Consider the following 18,606-nt stretch of genomic DNA (forward strand, 5'->3'; position numbering starts at 1 on the left):
CCTAGAGAAGGGTGAGAGTGTGGTTTCCAGAAAGTTTTAAACTACAGGTGCGCCTCTGTGCTCCGACCCTCTTGAATCACTTGTCATTTCACATCGATCTCGTCTTTGTCACCACGCTGTCAGATCCCAGCGGACAGTCCGCTTGGTTCAGGGCTCATCCCAGGCGCCGGCACACAGGAGGTGCAAGGTCATCAGTTGCCCAACCAACATGGTCTCAGGAAGGGACAGACTGCACTCAGAAAGGTGAGCAGGTCGGAAAGTGCGGATCTCAGAGGCACCTCCCCGCCGCAGGCCCCAGCAGCGGCATGAGCAGATTGGGCTCCTCATTGTCCCAAGAAGGAATTGGGGGGCGGAGTTGCCAGGGGCATGGGGGCGGGTCGGCCCCGCCCTGGCCCCGCCCTTCCCAGACTCGCGCGGCGCGGCCGCCGTTTCCAGGCAACAGCACAACCCCGGCGCCTGGCAGCCTGAGGCGGGAGGGCTGCACCCAGGCCCTCGACGGGCGGACAGAGCTCGGCGGCCAAATGGAGGACGACGAAGAGGAGATCACCGCCGCCGCGCTGCGGGGCAAGCCCCGGCCGCTGCCCATCTCGGCGCTGTCCGCCTTCAGCTACGTCCCTCCGCGGCGCCAGGACCCCAAGGAGCACAGCTACTACTACCGCCAGGGCTGGGTGAGCCGGGGTGGGGTTGGGGGGAGTGGGCGGGGTGCTTGAGGGCCGGGACGGAGGACTGGATGCTGCTGGGGCTGCGGGGATCAAGGACGGGGCTGCACTGAGGGGAGGGGGCGGGAGGGCTGATGAGGGCGGGACTGCAAGTCCAGGGAGGTAACCCTGGTTGGGGGAGAATAGGGGCGGGGTTACACTGCCTGGGTGGAACAAAGGGGCGTGTTTGGGGCGGGGCTGCACTTCCAGGGAACGAGATGGGGGCGGTGTTTCACTGAGGGGGCTGGTCCTGGGGGAGCTTCTGCCCAATCGGGAAGGAGTCTGGGGGAGGGGGCTCAGAGGGAGAAGAAACGGGGTGAGACAACACAAAGACATTACTTTGCCGATCAAGGTCCCTCTAGTCAAGGCTATGGCTTTTCCAGTGGTCATGTATGGATCTGAGAGTTGGACCATACAGAAAGCTGAGCGCCGAAGAATCGATGCTTTTGAACTGTGGTGTTGGAGAAGACTCTTGAGAGTCCCTTGGACTGCAAGGAGACCCAACCAGTCCAACCTAAAGGAAGTCAGTCCTGAATATTGATTGGAAGGACTGATGCTGAAGCTGAAACTCCAATACTATGGCCACCTGATATGAAGAACTGATTCATTGGAAAAGACCCTGATGCTGGGAAGGATTGAAGGCAGGAGGAGAAGGGGCTGACAGAGGATGAGATGGTTGGATGGCATCACCGACTTGATGGACATGAGTTTGAACAAGCTCCAGGAGTTGGTGATGGACGGGGAGGCCTGGCGTTCTGCAGACTATGGGGTCGCAAAGACTCGGACATGACTGATGGATTGAACTGAACACTGCGAAGGAGGGTGCTGGGGGCGGGATTACACTGCTGGCAAGGGTTTCTGGGGACATGGATGCAGGGCGGGGCGGGACTGCAATGTCAGGTTAGGAGTCTGGGGATGAGGCTACACAAAAAGGCTGGGGTGGGCTTGAGCAGCACAGCCTGTAAGAGGTTCGAGGTGGGATGGGGGTGTCAGGGTCACAGGGGTGGGAGGGTAGTAGAGAGGCCTCTCTCTGGGGTTCTTAGACCCCAGAGAACCGCGGCTAAGACCACCAGAGTAAGGCGGACCCCCGCTCCCCGACACCAGGGGCGGAGCCGGCGGGGGCGGTGCGCTGTGGATGGGGGGTGGGGGTGGGTTCAGTTGTTCAGTCGTGGCCGACTCTTTGCAGCCCTCAGGCTTCCCCGTCCATCACCAACTCCTGGAGCTTGTTCAAACTCATGTCCATCAAGTTGGTGATGCCATCCAACCATCTCATCCTCTGTCATCCCCTTCTCCTGCTTTCAATCTTTCCCAGCATCAGGGTCTTTTCCAATGAGTCCGTTCTTCCCATCAGGTGGCCAAAGTATTGGAACTTCAGCTTCAGCATCAGTCCTTCCAATGAATATTCAAGACTGATTTCCTTTATGATGGACTGATTGGATCTCCTTGCAGTCCAAGGGACTCTCAAGAGTCTTCTTCAACACCACAGTTCAAAAGCATCAATTTTTTGGTGCTCAGCTTTCTTCACAGTCCAACTCTCACATCCATACATGACTACTGGAAAAACCATAGCTCTGACTAGACCGACCTTTGTTGGCAAAGTAATATCTCTGCTTTTTGGCACCTCACTCCAGTACTCTTGCCTGGAAAATCCCATGGGTGGAGGAGCCTGGTGGGCTGCAGTCCATGGGGTCGCACAGAGTCAGACACGACTGAAGCGACTTAGCAGCAGCATCAGCAGGTTAGTCATAGCTTTCCTTCCAAGGAGCAAGCATCTTAATTTCAAGGCTGCAGTCACCATCTGCAGTGATTTTGGAACCCAAGAAAATAAACTCTCCCACTGTTTCCATTGTTCCCCATCTGTTTGCCATGAAGTAGGGGTGAGGGAAGGAGCACGTACACCTGGAAGAGGAGTTGGGGGGAAACTGGGCCTGCGGGGGTGGGGTAGGCCAGACACTCAGCCAGTGCTCCCAGCCTTTTGGGGGTGGGTTAGGGCTGAGTGCTCTCTTGGAAAGCAAGGGTAGTCGCCAGGTCCCGACTGCTTCTACTGGAGCAGCAAGCTAACTGGGTGCCCAGGATCTGGAGGAAGGTTGGGAGCTGGGGTCCACCGCTGGACGAGGCTCCCTCTGGGGTCTGACTGAAGCAGGCTTGGCTGACTCGGTTTATTCTTCCTGAATTCACCAGTCAGACACGGGGCTCCACCTTTCTGGGGCCAAATCAACCAAGCAGCAGAGAGATGCCCAAGTGACCAGACCAGGTCTCCATGCCTGGAAGGAGATCAAAAGTGAGCAAGAAATGTTGTTCAAATACATCCCGCCACCTGCTTTAAGAAAGCTTTATTAAAACACAGTCTCAAGCTCCTGTGTTTAGTATTGTCAGTGGCAACCTCGAAGAGTTGAGTAGCTGCAACCAAGACAGGAGGACAGGCAAAGTCTAAAATGGTGATTGTCTGTCCCTTTACAGAAAACACTTCCAACATCTGCTCTGATGTCTTACTGCCCCGGGAAGGTAGGGATGGGCCTTAGAAAAAGTAATGCAAATAGATTGTAAAGGGAAAAAAACACGAAAAACTCAGTACTGTTGATCACTGGGTCACAGGCAAATTCAAGTCCTGAAGCCTTTAGTGTCATAGGAAAAAAAAAAAAAAAAATGACCCAGGAGAAAGGTTAACACTAAATAAAAAGCCCTTCAAGGCTGCAAGAACCACAAAAGACATTTCAAAGTCCATTCGCAAGCCAACTCCCAGTGGTAATGAAGTCCTTGTGTGAAGTGGTATTTAATCAGCTGCAGGACTCCAGAAGCTGATCCTCTGACCTTGAGAGCATTTGGACTAAAGAGGATGAAGTGTGTATCACAGGTTTGCTGGGGGATCCAGCTGCCCCTAAATTCTTTGTAAATAATTCCAAGCTCCAGTCAAAGCTGAAAAGAAACATTGAGAAACTAGCTCTTCAGTCAATCTCTGGGTGTCACCTTCACAGGTTAGTTCCTTAGGAGCTCAGGAGTCCTGGGTGAAAATACTGTGTGTGTGTGTGTGTGTTAGTCATTCAGTCGTGTTGACTCTTTGTAACCCCAGGGACTGTAGCCCTCCAGGCTCGTCTGTCCATGGGATTCTCCAGGCGAGAATTCTGGAGTGGGTTGCCATGCCCTCCTCCAGGGGATCTTCCTGACCCAGGGATTGAACCCAGCTCTCCCACATTGCAGGCAGGTTCTTCACCATCTGAGCCACCAGGTAAAGTGAAGTCGCTCAGCCATGCCCGACTCTTTGTGACCCCATGGAAAGCAGCCTGCACCAAGCTCCTCCGTCCGTGGGATTTTCCAGGCAAGAGTACTGGAGTGGGTTGCCATTTCCTTCTCCAGGGAATCTTCCTGACCCAGGGGTCGAACCCAGGTCTCCCTCATTGTAGACAGATGCTTTACCGTCTGAGCCACTAGGGAAGAGCTGGGTAAACTACTGACTCTGTGTTAATTAGCTCAAGTCACAGAGCAACCACTGAGTCACACCTTGCCTGTCTCTGAATCAGAGATCAAACAGAGCCAACTGCATGGAGCTCTTATGATAATTAATTTAACTAAGGGTAGAAAGTGGCACACGGTAGGCCCAGTGTGAGCAGACCTCTTCTTCTTCTTATCATTTTTATTTGTTCATCTTAGTGATGATTAGAGTTTCCTTTCACTGAAGGCTGGGTCTCGGGGCCTGTCTTTATCCCCCACCCTTGTTCACAGTTGGAAATTAACGCAGGTGAGGCAGGTAGTCTGAGTGTCGATGTGTCAATCTCTTGGTTCTTAAATTCTAAGGCATCTCCCCTGTGGGAGCTCAAAGTCAAATCTCTCATAATAGCACACTTATTCAAAGCCCGTGGCTCAGGTGGTAAAGAATCTGCCTGCCCTGCAGGAGACCCGGGTTCGATCCCTGGGTTGGGAAGATCCCCTGGAGAAGGAAATAGCCACCTACTCCAGTACTGCCTGGAGAATGCCATGGACAGAGGAGCCTAGCGGACTACAGACCGTGGAATAGCAGAGAGTCTGATATGACTGAGCCACTGACACTTAGACTTTCAATGCCGCGGATCTTAAGACAAATCTATCCTCTAAAGCTGCCAGCAAAAATCCTATCAGTTCCTGTCTCGCTCCCGAAGGGGCCGCTAGCAGTGTGTGCTTTTCCCATAGGTTCAGTTCAATGGTATTTAAAAATGACTTTTCTTCTTCCGCCTCAGCCACATTTCAGCCCCTGAAATGCAAAGGCTAAGTCAGAGGAGAATGACCTTTCATGAAGGTTTTGATTAAATTTTTCAAAGTCTAAGAGCTGCATTGAGAAAAAAAAAATAAACTTAGGCAGTGTTAGAATATGCTTTCTGTCATGCTAATGTGAATTGTGGATAGCTCTGTTGTGAGGGAAGCTTTGCTCAAAAGCCCTGTCTCAGCTTTGGTGGGATTAGCCAACTTTCCTTGTTGGTTTGTGGCAGAGACACAGAGGCAAGGGGCTGAATGTTTCTTTGCCCTCCTGATACTGAATTTCCTTTTGCCAAGTGCGGCCAACAACTTCGTAAAAAAGATGATGGGTTTGACCGTGCAGAGGTGCAAAGGGGTATCTCTGAAGGGCCTGTGCCAGCATCCAGGATGCAGGAAGTATTCAGTCTCAGCTCCACAAGCCCCTCCTGAGTGGAGGAGCCGTTAGGCACCACACACGCCTGCCACACCTCGGCCACACCTAGTTCTGTTGCTGGCCCGCGTTTAGGATCTAGACAGGTTTCTCTGTTATCCAGTGGACTCTCGCATCCACACTCCGTCCAGTCTCAGGGTGTACTAGCCAAATGCAGGTATGCCCCCTGCGAGACATATTTCCGTTCCCACTCCTGCCTGATTTTCTCCTTGGCATCTACTACTGTCTAACCTACTAAATATTTTCCTTAGTTTTCCTGTTGGTTTTTTTTTTTTTTTTCCTCTCCTATTAAAGTAGGAGGGCAGGGACTTATTCATATGCTTCCTGTGTCCTCAACAATTGAAAGAATGCCCATGGTCTCACAGTTGGTGTGTCATAAATACCTGCTGATGAATCAGTAAGGATGAATAAACGGATGCAGATTTTTTAAAACAAAGTGACAAGTCACCAATTGACAAGCTTAGCCTCTTAGACTAAACAGAGGTTTCCTTTTGGATTATCTGCTGTTTGGGTTATCCTTGACCTTGCTCTTGTCCTAGAGGGACCAAAATTGGGAGTGGACTGTGGTTGCCTCTCTCTACCTGGGCTTGCTCTGCTCAGTGATCTGTCCCTGGAAACTTAAGGCCTGGAGGGGTGGGGCTGAGTGTCTTCCTCCAGCTTAGGAAGGGGCAGGTCACCAAGAAACGAGGACGGAGTGAGCTGAGGGGTCATGTGTGTCCTTCTAGTGGAAGTCCTCCTGGAAGGAAACACCGGGAGGGGGAAGAAGCGTTCCCAACAGTCATGACTGCCATGTGAACACATGGTGAAGGCCTTTCTGTGTGTTTATGACTGTGATCATGTGCGTCAAACTTCTTAAACTAATAACATGTTCGCATATGATCACACAACTATGTGTATATACCTGCAGCACACTCTTTTCATTTAACACTACATGTCAGACTCTTTCAAAATCATCTCCTTTTAAGAAGTACAACAATCAAATAATACATGAAAAGTATTAGTTACTCAGTCGTGTCTTGACTATTTGTGACCCCATGGACTGTAGGGGGCTCCTCTGTCCATAGGGTTTTCCAGGAAAGAATACCAGAGAGGGTGCTATTTCCTTCTTCAGCAGGTCTTCCTGACCTAGGGATTGAACCTGGGTCTCAAGGGCTCCAAAATCACTGCAGATAGTGATTGCAGCCATGAAATTAAAAGACGCTTAGCCCTTGGAAGGAAAGTTATGACCAACCTGGATAGCATATTCAAAAGCAGAGACATTACTTTGCCAACAAAGGTCCATCTAGTCAAGGCTATGGTTTTCCCAGTGGTCATGTATGGATGTGAGAGTTGGACTGTGAAGAAAGCTGAGCACTAAAGAATTGATGCTTTTGAATTGTGGTGTTGGAGAAGACTCTTGAGAGTCCCTTGGACTGCAAAGAGATCCAACCAGTCCATTCTAAAAAAGATCAGTTCTGGGTGTTCTTTGGAAGGACTGATGTTGAAGCTGAAGCTCCAATACTTCGGCCACCTCATGTGAAGTGTTGACTCATTGGAAAAGATTCTGATACTGGGAGGGATTGGGGGCAGGAGGAGAAGGGGACAACAGAGGATGAGATGGCTGGATGGCATCATCGACTCGATAGAAGTGAGTTTGAGTGAACTCCGGGAGTTGGTGATGGACATGGAGGCCTGGCGTGTTGCAATTCATGGGGTTGCAAAGACTCGGACATGACTGAGCAACTGAACTGAACTCCTGCATTACAGGCAAACAGCACTTTCCCCAATATATTTAAGCCTCTTAGGCACATGTAAGATTAGACTCAGGTTTCAGCCCACATGGATGGCTTTTTCTTCCAGGATGTGAATTGCTGTGGAGGGGGGTGGGGGGATGAATGAGGAGCTGATATCAGTGGAAGAGAGAAGGCAACTGGCACCACTCTTGTTAAATTGACAAAATATTCAGATTATTTGGAAAGTTATGAAAATTTCCCCAACTTGGGATCTAAACTCACCAAAGAGGAAACAGTCTTTGCCAGGAACCAAAGAGATAGTTGAGTATTGTTCTTTTAAAAATGTTAAGGTTGTGTCCTTGATGAGCTCCAGTTCTTCTGAGATATAGAATTTTGAACAATGTTAAAATTAATGAAAACAACCTCCTTAAGCTTCATCCCAAGGAGAAGTGCTGAAAGTATCAGAAGGAAAAATGAATCTCTTAAGAATCAAAGAAAACTACTTTCGGTCACCTTGGGAATTTTCAGTTTTGAAAGTAGGTCACACAGCTCTGGGTAGGCAGGCAGTTCTGAAAGCCTGCAGGTGACAGGTAGCGGGGCCATGGCCCCTGAGGAAAGGAGATGAATGTAGTCCCATCATAACCTTCTTAGTCAAGGTGCGCTGGGACGTGCTGTACATGCAAATGGACTCCAAACCCTGGGAGTCTTAACTAGTGGTGTCAGAGCCTGATCATACGGACAAAGGGGGGTTTTAGCATTTCTTCTGGACTCTGCATTCATTTAAAAGCCTGAAATTGCCATGATGGGCATACTATACCACAGAAATGATCAAATGTTACAAAATCGGTTTTTTTTTTTCCCCAGAGAACAGGTTGTTAACACAAGCCCACCACTGGCCTTAAACATATAAACATAATGAAATATAGCCCAACACGTATGTTTCACCCCTGGGCAGCTCTTCTGAATGCAGTGACTTGGAAAACTGGGCTTCTCCATTTTAGTTGCTCCATTATTGCCAAGGCCTGGGGATCTTTGTGGCTTTGTAGTCCTTCCTTGGATCCTTTAATTTGCTGGCCATTGAGCAAGGTGAGAATTGATGTTTTCAAACTGGGGTGCTGGAGAAGACTCTTGAGAGTCCCTTGGGCAGCACAAAGATCAAACCAGTCACTCCTAAAGAAACTCAAGCTTGAATATTGATTGGAAGGACTGATGCTGAGGCTCCAATACTTTGTCCACCTGAAATGAAGAGATAACTCATTGGGAAAGCCCCTGATGCTGGGAAACATTGGGGGCAGGAGGATAAAGTGATGACAACAGAGGATGAGATGGTTGGATGGCATCACTGACTCAATGCACATGAGTTTGAGCAAACTCTGGGAGATAGTGAAGGACAGGGAAGCCTGGAGTGCTGCATGGGATTGCAAAGAGTCAGACGTGACTTAGCGACCGGACAACAACAAAGAGCAGGGTGGGAGAGCGTGGAGGCCTGCTGCAGAGTTTCTTGGGGACTAGGCCTAGAAGGTGGTGTCCACTGATTTCACCCTCATTCCCTGGCCAGAGCTGTACCCCACTTGCCCTGGATAATTATGATGGGAACTGGAGATTGCAGTCTTCTGTTTGTGCTGGAAGAAAAAAAGGTGTTTGGTGGGCACTCAGTAGTACCCTTGACACAGTGGAAAAATATGTTTGTTTCCTTTCTCTTGTTTCTTCTTTGCAGAGTTGATCTGGTTTAAAGTTTCAATGGAGAGTGTATTTACATTCAGAATGGTCTGAAAAGGAGGAGAAAATAAAGGACCTGGACCTCAGTTTGCTCAGAATCTTACCCCAACTATTTATGTGAGAATTTGTGTAACTTCTGGGAGGAGAGCTTCCAAGATTGGGAGGAGGCACTGGGCATAATAAAACCCGCAGCCCTAGAGGAGATGACCCCTAGGATCCCTGCTGCTCGCCTCCTCTCTGGCCTAGGTTCTCCGGGTACAGAAGGGGACACCTGTGGCCACCCCCAGCTGCTCCTGGTCCTAGGGAAATAGGTCATTCGGTTGCACTGTAGGTTCTCCCTGAAACACACCTATTTCATGGGTCAGCTGGCCCGGAGGGATTCCAGTGACGATGAGACATTTAGATTATGACCAAGAGCCCAGACCGTATTACTGTGTAAATGGAAGTGACGGACTTTAAAGTTACTGTCTCTGCCTGCCTTTGGGCTTCTACTGGGGCTGGCCTGTAGCTCTGAACCCTAGAGGGAATGGTCCACATTGCAGTAGCTCCCTTACAGAAGGCGGGCATGCTTATTTGGAGAACCTGCCTCCCACCATCCCAGCAGAGTGAGTGGCAGGCATCCTTGAGCTTCTGATGTATTTCTGCAGGGCCCACTGGCCTGGGGATTATTAAAACAAAAAAAATTTGCTGCAAGATGTCCTTAATCTCTTTAGGCTAGAAGAGAGCACCCAGCCAACCCCACCAGCTTCTGTGCACATCCTACTCATTGATGTTAAAGATAACTGAGATTTGGGGCTTCCCTGGAAGTCCAGTGATTGACTCCACACTTCTAATGCAGGGGGGGTGTGGGTTTGATCCCTAGTTGGCAATGAAGATCTAACATGCCATGCTGTGTGGCCAAAAAAAAAAAAAGAGCCTATAAAAAAAGATACTGAGGTTTCTTTATCATTTCCTAAAGGTTTTTAAAGTTTGAATTTTATGTGATAAGCAGTTGTCTGATTTTACATGGTCAGAGTGGTGGGTATTCTCTTTGTGGTATTTCCCCTTTTGCTTTTATGCCTAGGAGGCCCCTTATGGCTTTTCTTTTCAACTATTTCACTAATCCATCCTGAGTTTACTTTTGCCTGTAGTGTGATATGAAGACCTAAGTTTCATTTTCTTTTCTCCCCAAGCAGCTAGCCAATGTTCATGGCACGAAAATCTGAATAATGTATCACCTCTCCATTGATTGGGGTCTTTGGCTTTCTTTATCTGTGTGAGTACAAGGTTGAACTTCCCTCGTGGTCCAGTAGTTAAGACTCTGTGTTTCCAATGCAGGGGGCAGGGGTTCAGCCCCTGGTCAGGGAAATAAGATCCCACATGCCACTTAACATGGTCATGTATGGATGTGAGAGTAGGACTATAAAGAAAGCTGAGCGCTGAAGAACTGATGCTTTTGAATTGTGGTGTTGGAGAAGACTCTTGGAAGTCCCTTGAACTATAAGGAGATCCAACCGGTCCATCCTAAACGAAATCAGTCCTGAATGTTCATTGGAAGGACTGATGCGTTCTGCAGTCCGTGGGGTTGCAAAGAGTCAGACGTGACTTAGCAACCAAACAACAACAAAGAGCAGGGTGGGAGAGTGTGGAGGCCTGCAACAGAGTTTCTTGGGGACTAGGCCTAGAAGGTGGTGTCCACTGATTTCACCCTCATTCCCTGGCCAGAGCTGTACCCCACCTGCCCTGGATAATTATGATGCTGAAGCTGAAACTCCAATACTTTGGCTACCTGCCACGAAGAATTGACTCATTGGAAAAGACCCTGATGCTGGGAGAGATTGAAGGCAGGAGGAGAAGGGGACGATAGAGGATGAGATGGCTGGATGGTATCACTGACTCGATGGACATGAGTTTGAGCAAGCTCCGGGAGTTGGAGATGGACAGGGAAGCCTGGTGTGCTGCAGTCCATGGGGTGTCAATCGGACATGACTGAGTGACTGAACTGAACTGAGTACAAGGTTGCCTTCAGGAGGCTGTAGATTGCCTTCAGGAAGGGTGAAAGTCAGGGCCGGCCAAAGCAGGGCATGCACAGACCCAGCAGCTGAGTGCGAGAGACAAGGCAGTGCCGAGAAGAAGCTCCTGCAAGGCGACCTCATTCCACGCCCTCTGGGGAGGAGAAGCCACCAGGAGAAGCCACAGCTCCCCTCTAGCACGCGGAGTGACTCAGAATGCAGGCAGGTCAGCACTCCAGCATCACTGAATCAGTGTCTTATACATGGTGCCTCTGAAACTTTGAAGAACCTGAGAATAATGTTTCTAAAAGATAGCCTTGTTTTTCTGCTGCTGCTGCTAAGTCCCTTCAGTTGTGTTTTCCTGACTAGATGGTTAATGGTGTTGCAGGGAAGAGCCAAAATGGCTCCATGTTGGAACTGCGTTGACTTGCTCTCTGTTGCTTCTGTTATTATAATAACTCACAGTGGCCTGCCTCAGAGGGCCCTGCCCCTCTGCCTGACTGTTGAGAAAAAGTGCCTTTGTTCAGGACCCCGTCCACCTGTGGATGACAGAAAGGAAGAAATTGGCCCCCTCTGCCTGAGGCCATTCTAGAGACAGTTATAAGATTAATGGCCTTTTTACTTTGTCACCTCCCCCAACCCCCACCCTCCAATCTCTCTTCTATAAAAGAATCTGACATCTCGACCCTGATGAGATGGTTATTTTAAGATGTTAGTTTGCCATCTCCTTGGTCAGCTGGCTAACTTGATGCCTCAACACCCCATCTCTTGGATTCATTGGCCAATCATGCTTTGAGCAGAGCAAGCCTAGGCTCCGTAGCACTGGTACCAGGACAGCAGCCACGTCTGGGTTATCTTCAGACCTTCCTGAGCAGGAGCGGACGGATGATGTGTGAAGGACGATGATGTGTGAAAGCATTTCAAGGCTGGGCTGAAGCTATGTCACACTCCAGCCATTTCCACTTTTGCTGGAAGCCCTGAGTTCCTGCACTGAGAGTCTGAGGGATGTGATTTCCACCAGATGGTGCACACACATCATGCATCCTTTTCACTGTGACCTTCTACCTCCATGTCCTGCAGTTGGAGGGGGTCATTCTAGCATGAATACTAGAATGAATACTAGGTTTTTTCCCCCTAGAATACTAGGGAAAAAAAATAAGCAGGCTCAGTTTCCAGACCCTGTGATCCCAATTCCAGTGAGATGGCCCATCTGAGTTCACTGCTGGAGGATTGAAGGCAGGTGGTTTTTGTAGTTATTAAGTCACTAAGTCATGTCTAATTCTTTGACCCCATGGACTGCAGCACACCAGGCTTTCCTATCCTTCACTATCTCCTGGAGTTTGCTCAAACTCATCTCCACTGAGTCGGTGATGCCATCCAACCATCCCATCCTCTGTTATCCCCTTCTCCTCCCACGTTCAATCTTTCCCAGCATCAGGGTCTTTTCCCATGAGTCAGTTCTTTCCATCAGGTGGCCAAAGTATTGGAGTTTCAACTTTAGCATCAGTCTTTCCAATGAATATTCAGGATTGATTTCCTTTAGGATTGACTGGTTTGATCTCCTTACTTTCCAAGGGACTCTCAGAAGTCTTATCCAGCACCACAATTTGAAAGCATCAATTCTTCAGTGCTCAGCCTTCTTTATGGTCCAACTCTCATATCTGTACATGACTACTGCAAACACCATAGCTTTGACTATACAGACCTTTGTCAGCACTTGGCTGGAGGAACATAAATGACAGGCCTGACTTACAAGGTGGAAATTAGAGATCGGCTGACACATGGATTCCTTCTTTTGCTGCTGCTAAGTTGCTTCAGTCGTGTCCGACTCTGTGTGACCCCATAGATGGGGGCCCACCAGGCTCCGCCATCCCTGGGATTCTCCAGGCAAGAACACTGGAGTGGGTTGCCATTTCTTTCTCCAGTGCGTGAAAAGTGAAAAGTGAAAGTGAAGTCGCTCAGTCGTGACTGACTCTTCGGGACCCCATGGACTGCAGCCTACCAGGCTCCTCCATCCATGGGATTTTCCAGGCAGTTTTATTTTTGTAGTAAGAAAACTTGGGGATTAAAATTACGGAGATGTTACAGATGGTAGCTCTGTTAACAGGATCATTTTCTAACACATCAGAGCTCTATGTGTGTTTTATACGTATGTTTGCTATATGTATAAAGTACATGAATAATTTACATGTATATATAATGTATGCCAAATATATATATGTTCATACATATATGAATTACAGCTTTTATAGCTGCTGTATATGATTAAAATATTTCTGTCTCTCTGAAGAAGGAGAACATCTCTTTGGATATATTGTCCTAGTATTCAGAGATTGTTTGCTTTTCAAAGTTGTACAAGCCTATTAGAGAAAATTTGAGAAATTCAGGAGAAGCAGAAATGAAGGAGAAAACAAAGATATCAAACAGATTATTATTATTTTAAGGTTTGAGCTCCAGGATGGAGTCAGGGAGAGTGAGGAGCCTCTTCTGGGAAGAAGGGGGTCTGTAACAAGTGGAGAAAAATTGCCCCTGGAAACATCTTTACTCCGTTGGGGCCTCTTGGGAACCAGAGGCCTGGCCTCCCTGCTCTCGTCTCTGCCCACACAATGACCTTCTCTACACGTCTGTTGCCGTGAGGAGTCTCTATACGTTATCTCTACTCTCCATCAGGGAGAGTTCAGGCCTTTCAAGCCCCCTGAAACTTCCACGACTCAGCCCCTGAATCAACCCATGGCTTGCTTTCTCTTTTTTTCCCAGACTGGAATCATTTCTCTGTATGACTGTGTTTTTAAGAGGGATCCAGGTTATAATCAGAAGTTACACCGAGATGACAGAGAACACGCCAAAAGCCTGGGACTCCACATTAATGAAGAGGTAATAGCAAGAGGGTATCACCGGGTGTGAACAGATTTCCTGTGTGTGTGTTTACCATTGTGTCCAGTCGGCTGCACGAAACTCTCCCATCTTCTTGTGCCGGGAAGAGATGACTGAGCTGAGGTCACTGTCACTCGGTTCTGCCCTTTAAACTGTTCATTTTTGTGACTGTTCGTTAGTCCTGTGAAAGTGAAAGTGTGAGTCGCTCAGTCGTGTCCGACTCTTTGTGACCACATGGACTGTAGCCTGCCAGGCTCCTCTGTCCATGGAATTCTCCATTCACTGGAGTGGATTGCCATTCCCTTCTCCAGGGGGATCTTCCCAAACCAGGGATCAAACCTGGGTTTCCTGTATTGCAGACAGATTCTTTATGACCAGGGAAGCCTAGCCCAGTCCTATAGAATTTAACAATTCCATGACAGCAAAACTCAGAAGTTCTTTCTGACAGATAAACAGGTCTTTGCTGAACCTCTGAGGCCTGGTATCAGGGTTTCAGGGGCCTTGGCCTTCCGGGAATGAAAGCACACAGGCAAAACAGATTATTTCTTGAGTTACTGTGTCGCTGTATGCACCATACATGGTTCAGTTCCTCTGTTTATCTGAATAGTTTTCTGGAAGGAGCTGACAAGGGTGGGTGGTAACCAACCAAGGGAACCAGACTTCCAGGGTGAGAAGGTCAGGCTCACAGCAGATGCTTGGGGTGGAGGAAGGAGGAGGAGGCTGTTCATCCCCTAGGCAGGGTCAGGACCATCTGCCCACTGGGTTAGACCCCACTTCCACACTAGAACATTGTCTCCATAAAATCTGACGTGAGGACAGTATGTTTATTAAAATTCATGTGCTGCACTAACATCATCATCTTTGTACAATACACAGAAATCAGCATGTAAGAGCTTCTGGTGGGACTGCTTTTTGATCAGAGGATTTTTGCCTGCCGCTGTTAATGTTTTAGAATGTCGCCATGTCAGTTTCCATGAAACTTGTAATTGACGTGGAGTTGGGTGATGGAAGTGCTAAGAGGTATCGCTGCTTAAGTCACAGACATGAACGGTTTTGCTGCTGTGTTGCTGTTTATTCAGTGCCTAAGTCATGTCCCACTCTTTGCGACCCCCATGGACAGCACTTCCCTGTCCTTCACTGTCTCCCAGAGCCTGCTCAAACTCATGTCGGTCGAGTCGGTGCCACCGTCCAACCATCTCATCCTCTGGTGCCCCCTTTTCCTTGTGTCCTGTTTCTCGCAGCATCAGGGTCTTTTCCAATGAGTCTGTTGTTTTGGGCTTGTATTAATTCATTCCCTGTTAGTAGTGAAGTTAGTGCTTTTCCCTTACAAGTATGGACTTCCCTGGTGGCTCAGACAGTGAAGTGTCTGCCTACAATGCGGGAGACCCGGGTTCAATGCCTGGGTCAGGAAGATCTCCCGGAGAAGGAAATGGCAATCCACTCCAGTATTCTTGTCTGGAAAACCCCATGGACGGAGGAGCCTGGTGGACTACAGTCACAAAGAGTCGGACATGACTGAGTGACTTCACTTCCCCTTTTCTCACAAGTATACATGCCTAGCATGACTCAAAGTCAGTCAGACATTTTGAGCACCTCCCATATGCCGCTGAGTATAAAGGGAGTGTCTGCCCTCCTAGAGCTGAAGTTCCCACAAGGAGACAGAAGAATAAAAACCCAGTAAATGATGAACTGAATTCCAGGCCGTGATAAGTGGTATGCCTTCACTGTCTCCCAGAGCTTGCTCAAACTCGTGTCGGTCGAGTCGGTGCTGCCGTCCAGCCACCTCATCCTCTGGCGCCCCCTTTTAAGGGGGTGCGGACAATGAAAGGGATGAGGAGGTCTGGGGATGTGATGGGGGCTGCGGAGATGAGGAGCTGGGGAGACGTGTGTCTGGGAGAAGGAGGGGAACAGAGGGCCGGCGGGAGGAGCAGCAGGGAGAAGGCAAGAGACGGAGGAACGCGATCCCCAAGGCAGTGGGCACCTGGCGCCCCCTGCAAGATCTTGGACTGTCCTCTGAACGTCTTGAGGACACTGGTGGCCCGGAGCAGAGGGGACAGAGTCTGACCTGGTTGAAGAGCACCCCCCACCCCACCCCGGCGTCAGTGTGGTCTTAAACCGGCTCCTTCGGGGCTGTGATGGTTCCTGTGCAGGTTTCTTCTGCCCCGAGAAGCCCGGTGGAGGCGGGAGGCGGGTGTGGGACACGCAGGCAGGGACGGGTGAGAACGCTCTCCTTCTCCTACAGGAGCGCGAGCGGCCGGTGGGGGTGCTGTCGTCTTCGGTCTATGCGCGGCGCATCCACCAGCCCGTGGAGCCTCTGAACCGCGACCACGGCCGCGCGGGCCACGTGAAGGCCGACTTCTACCGGAAGAACGACATCACCAGTATCAAGGCGCCCGGCTTCGGGCACATCTCTCCCGCCTGAGCTCCTTCCATGGCCCGAAGGGCGCACGGGAGAGAGTGGTGGCACGGGCGGGGCAGGAGGGAGGGCAGCGCTGGGGACGCTCGGAGGGCCTCCTGGGGCCGGCGGGCGCCCATGATGCGCCCTGGATGCGCGCTAGGTCGCGGGGAAGGACCAAGGACCACGCAGGGATGCTTGCCTGTGTGTTTCCTGGGCGACCAGCCTGGCCAAAGGCCTGCGATTCTTAGGATGGACAGCTGGTAGGACGTTTTTCCACTGCAACCGATTTCAAGAGGAAATGATGCTGGAGACTGATCCACTGTGGGCATCTGAATAAAATGAACTTTGTTCCTTCTTGACCGCGGTTGGTTTTGCTTTCTGTTCGCTCCTCTGAAGGTTTGCGCGTCTCCTTGGCGGAGGCGCTCATAGCAATGGTGCGCAGGTGTTTTTCTTACCGGTTATGGGAACTGCTACCGTCTGATGGCACAAATAACACTTAATGGGAGATACAATAAAATTGCCTTTTGGCACAATTAGACTCCAGATTCTACAAGCGCCCCCTTCCCCGCCAGAGGTCTAAGGCACAAATCACAGAATTTTGCATAACTAAGGAGAAAAGCGCCCTGCAGGACAAGTGGCCAGTGAGCAGGGCAGTACTCTTCCAGGCGGCGCGTGGGCTTCTCACTGCGACGGCTTCTCCGGCTGCGGAGCCTGGGCTCTAGGGCCCCTGGCTTAGTTGCCCCAGGACATGTGAAATCTTCCCCAATCAGGGATTGAACCCGTGTCTGCTGCATTGTAAGGCGGATTCTTAACCAGTGGACCACCAGGGAAGCCCCATCTTTAAAGTGGGTTTCAAGCCTTGACGAGTTTGTGTGGAAATCAAGGGGCCACTGGAGTGTGGTCTTCACTCACTCCATAGGGGCAGTGACGGTTAATTTGTAGTTTTCTTTTAGGAAGCAGCTGCTGCTTTTAACGAAAGTTGGAAATGTTTACTCTGGAGATGATTTGAAATTTATTTCAAGTGTTAAGATGTTGGCTACGGTTTAAATGAATGGATCTCTTGGAAGAAATCACCCCTCATCTATTGTGATTAAATTTCCCACAGCGTAGCAGTTAATGAGCAGGTGATTAATTAATTTCAATGCTGATTCCTCCACTGCTCCTTGTATTGTTCTAAGGACTTTATGACACTGTGTGTTCTTGGCAATTTCAAGGTTGAGCGGCTCTTAAATATTTCTTTATACTTTTGAAAATGTTTTTTCACTATGAAAAGTGAAAGTGAAGTCGCTCAGTCTGTCTGACTCTTTGCAACCCCATGGACTGTAGCCTACCACACTCCTCCGTCCATTGGATTTTCCAGGCAACAATACTTTCACTACAGCTGACTTAAAAAAAAAAAATTTTTTTTCAAACCACTAGCAGTTTATTTGGAATGCCTTTAGGTGCGTTAACTACATTTATAATATCATACAAAGTATACAAAGTTTGGGTTGTAGAAATTTTTGTAAATTACACTTTTTTCATTGATTATCAAGAAAGACAAGGCATCTCAAAGAAATGCCTTCATCTGAAAGTAGCTGCAGTAAATTAACAGACTAGATTACTTTCAGTTACCTTAAGTCAGACCCTACTCCCTTACCCTTCCACTACTTTTAAAAAAGCAGGCCTTGAACTGGGCAAGATTTCAAAAACTCACATTTGTTAGGCAGCAAGGGAAAATTAAATGTATTTATTTTACCATCTTGACTTTTACACTTCAAAGACAATCAATGAATGCCTGTTAGTCAACTTTATCAAAGAGAAACGTATATTAAAAGGATTTGTTTCGACCTATCAAGTTTCCACCACGAGTCAGTGTTTTTTAAAAGCAGAGTGTTGCTGTCTTTAGGAAAGCGCTGCTGCACCGGGAAAAGGAAAAACATGGAAGATTGATGATAATGTAGACTTCTTTAAACAGGTGTATCGAAAATTCTGCAGAATTAAGGGGACTGGATTCACAGCATTTTTCATGAGAGGGGAATTCCTACAAGACTTGGAGGTTCAGAAGAACTTTGAGAAGTCTTACGTGTTGTCAGTGTCGCAGGCATGATGGCTGATGGACGTGGATGACAGGTCCTCTCATTTGCATGATCTGCTCTTGGGAATGTCTGGAGTTGCCCAAACTGAGGGGGCCTTGACCCTGAGTCACAACGTTCAGATTCAGGAAACAAGTAGCTTTCCATTTTATCTCATCTTGGTCATCTGGGAAAGTTGGGGCAAGGCCCCAGACCTCTCTGCACCCCTTTTCCTCTCTTGCAAAATGCAGGGGGTCTCAGGCTTGCCTGTGGATTAAAGTCATGTGGAGTTGTTCTCCGAAGCACAGCGAGCGTGCTCCCCCACTGCCCACCAGGATTCCCAACTTGGCAGGTCTGAGTTGGGGCCTGAAGCATGTGCATTTCGAACACGTTCCCAGGTCATGCTGATGCTGCTGTTTGGGAACCTCACTTTGAGAGACCCAGGTATGCACAGACCTTTGAGAGGTGGACTCTGATAATGACTCATTGCTTTAAAAAGTCTC

The 18,606-nt window shown here is 49.0% G+C and overlaps 1 protein-coding gene across 1 annotated transcript; it reads left to right on the plus strand.

Annotated features, from left to right (window-relative positions):
• The first annotated feature begins 473 nt into the window (after positions 1-473).
• CFAP90 (cilia and flagella associated protein 90) lies at positions 474-16,227 on the plus strand. Its single transcript, XM_068990779.1, has 3 exons — positions 474-668; positions 13,535-13,651; positions 15,894-16,227. The coding sequence occupies exons 1-3, from the start codon at positions 522-524 to the stop codon at positions 16,071-16,073; spliced, it is 444 nt and encodes a 147-aa protein (XP_068846880.1). The 5' UTR covers positions 474-521; the 3' UTR covers positions 16,074-16,227.
• Positions 16,228-18,606: the final 2,379 nt, after the last annotated feature.

The sequence above is a fragment of the Capricornis sumatraensis genome, chromosome 18 (assembly GCF_032405125.1).
Source record: "Capricornis sumatraensis isolate serow.1 chromosome 18, serow.2, whole genome shotgun sequence".
Taxonomy (NCBI): Eukaryota; Metazoa; Chordata; class Mammalia; order Artiodactyla; family Bovidae; genus Capricornis; species Capricornis sumatraensis.

Coding starts and splice junctions, on each gene's coding strand:
- CFAP90 (XM_068990779.1), top strand. CDS start 522: ATGGAGGACGACGAAGAGGAGATCACCGCCGCCGCGCTGCGGGGCAAG. Junction 669..13,534: donor ACTACTACCGCCAGGGCTGG/GTGAGCCGGGGT, acceptor TTTTTTTCCCAG/ACTGGAATCATTTCTCTGTA. Junction 13,652..15,893: donor GACTCCACATTAATGAAGAG/GTAATAGCAAGA, acceptor CTTCTCCTACAG/GAGCGCGAGCGGCCGGTGGG.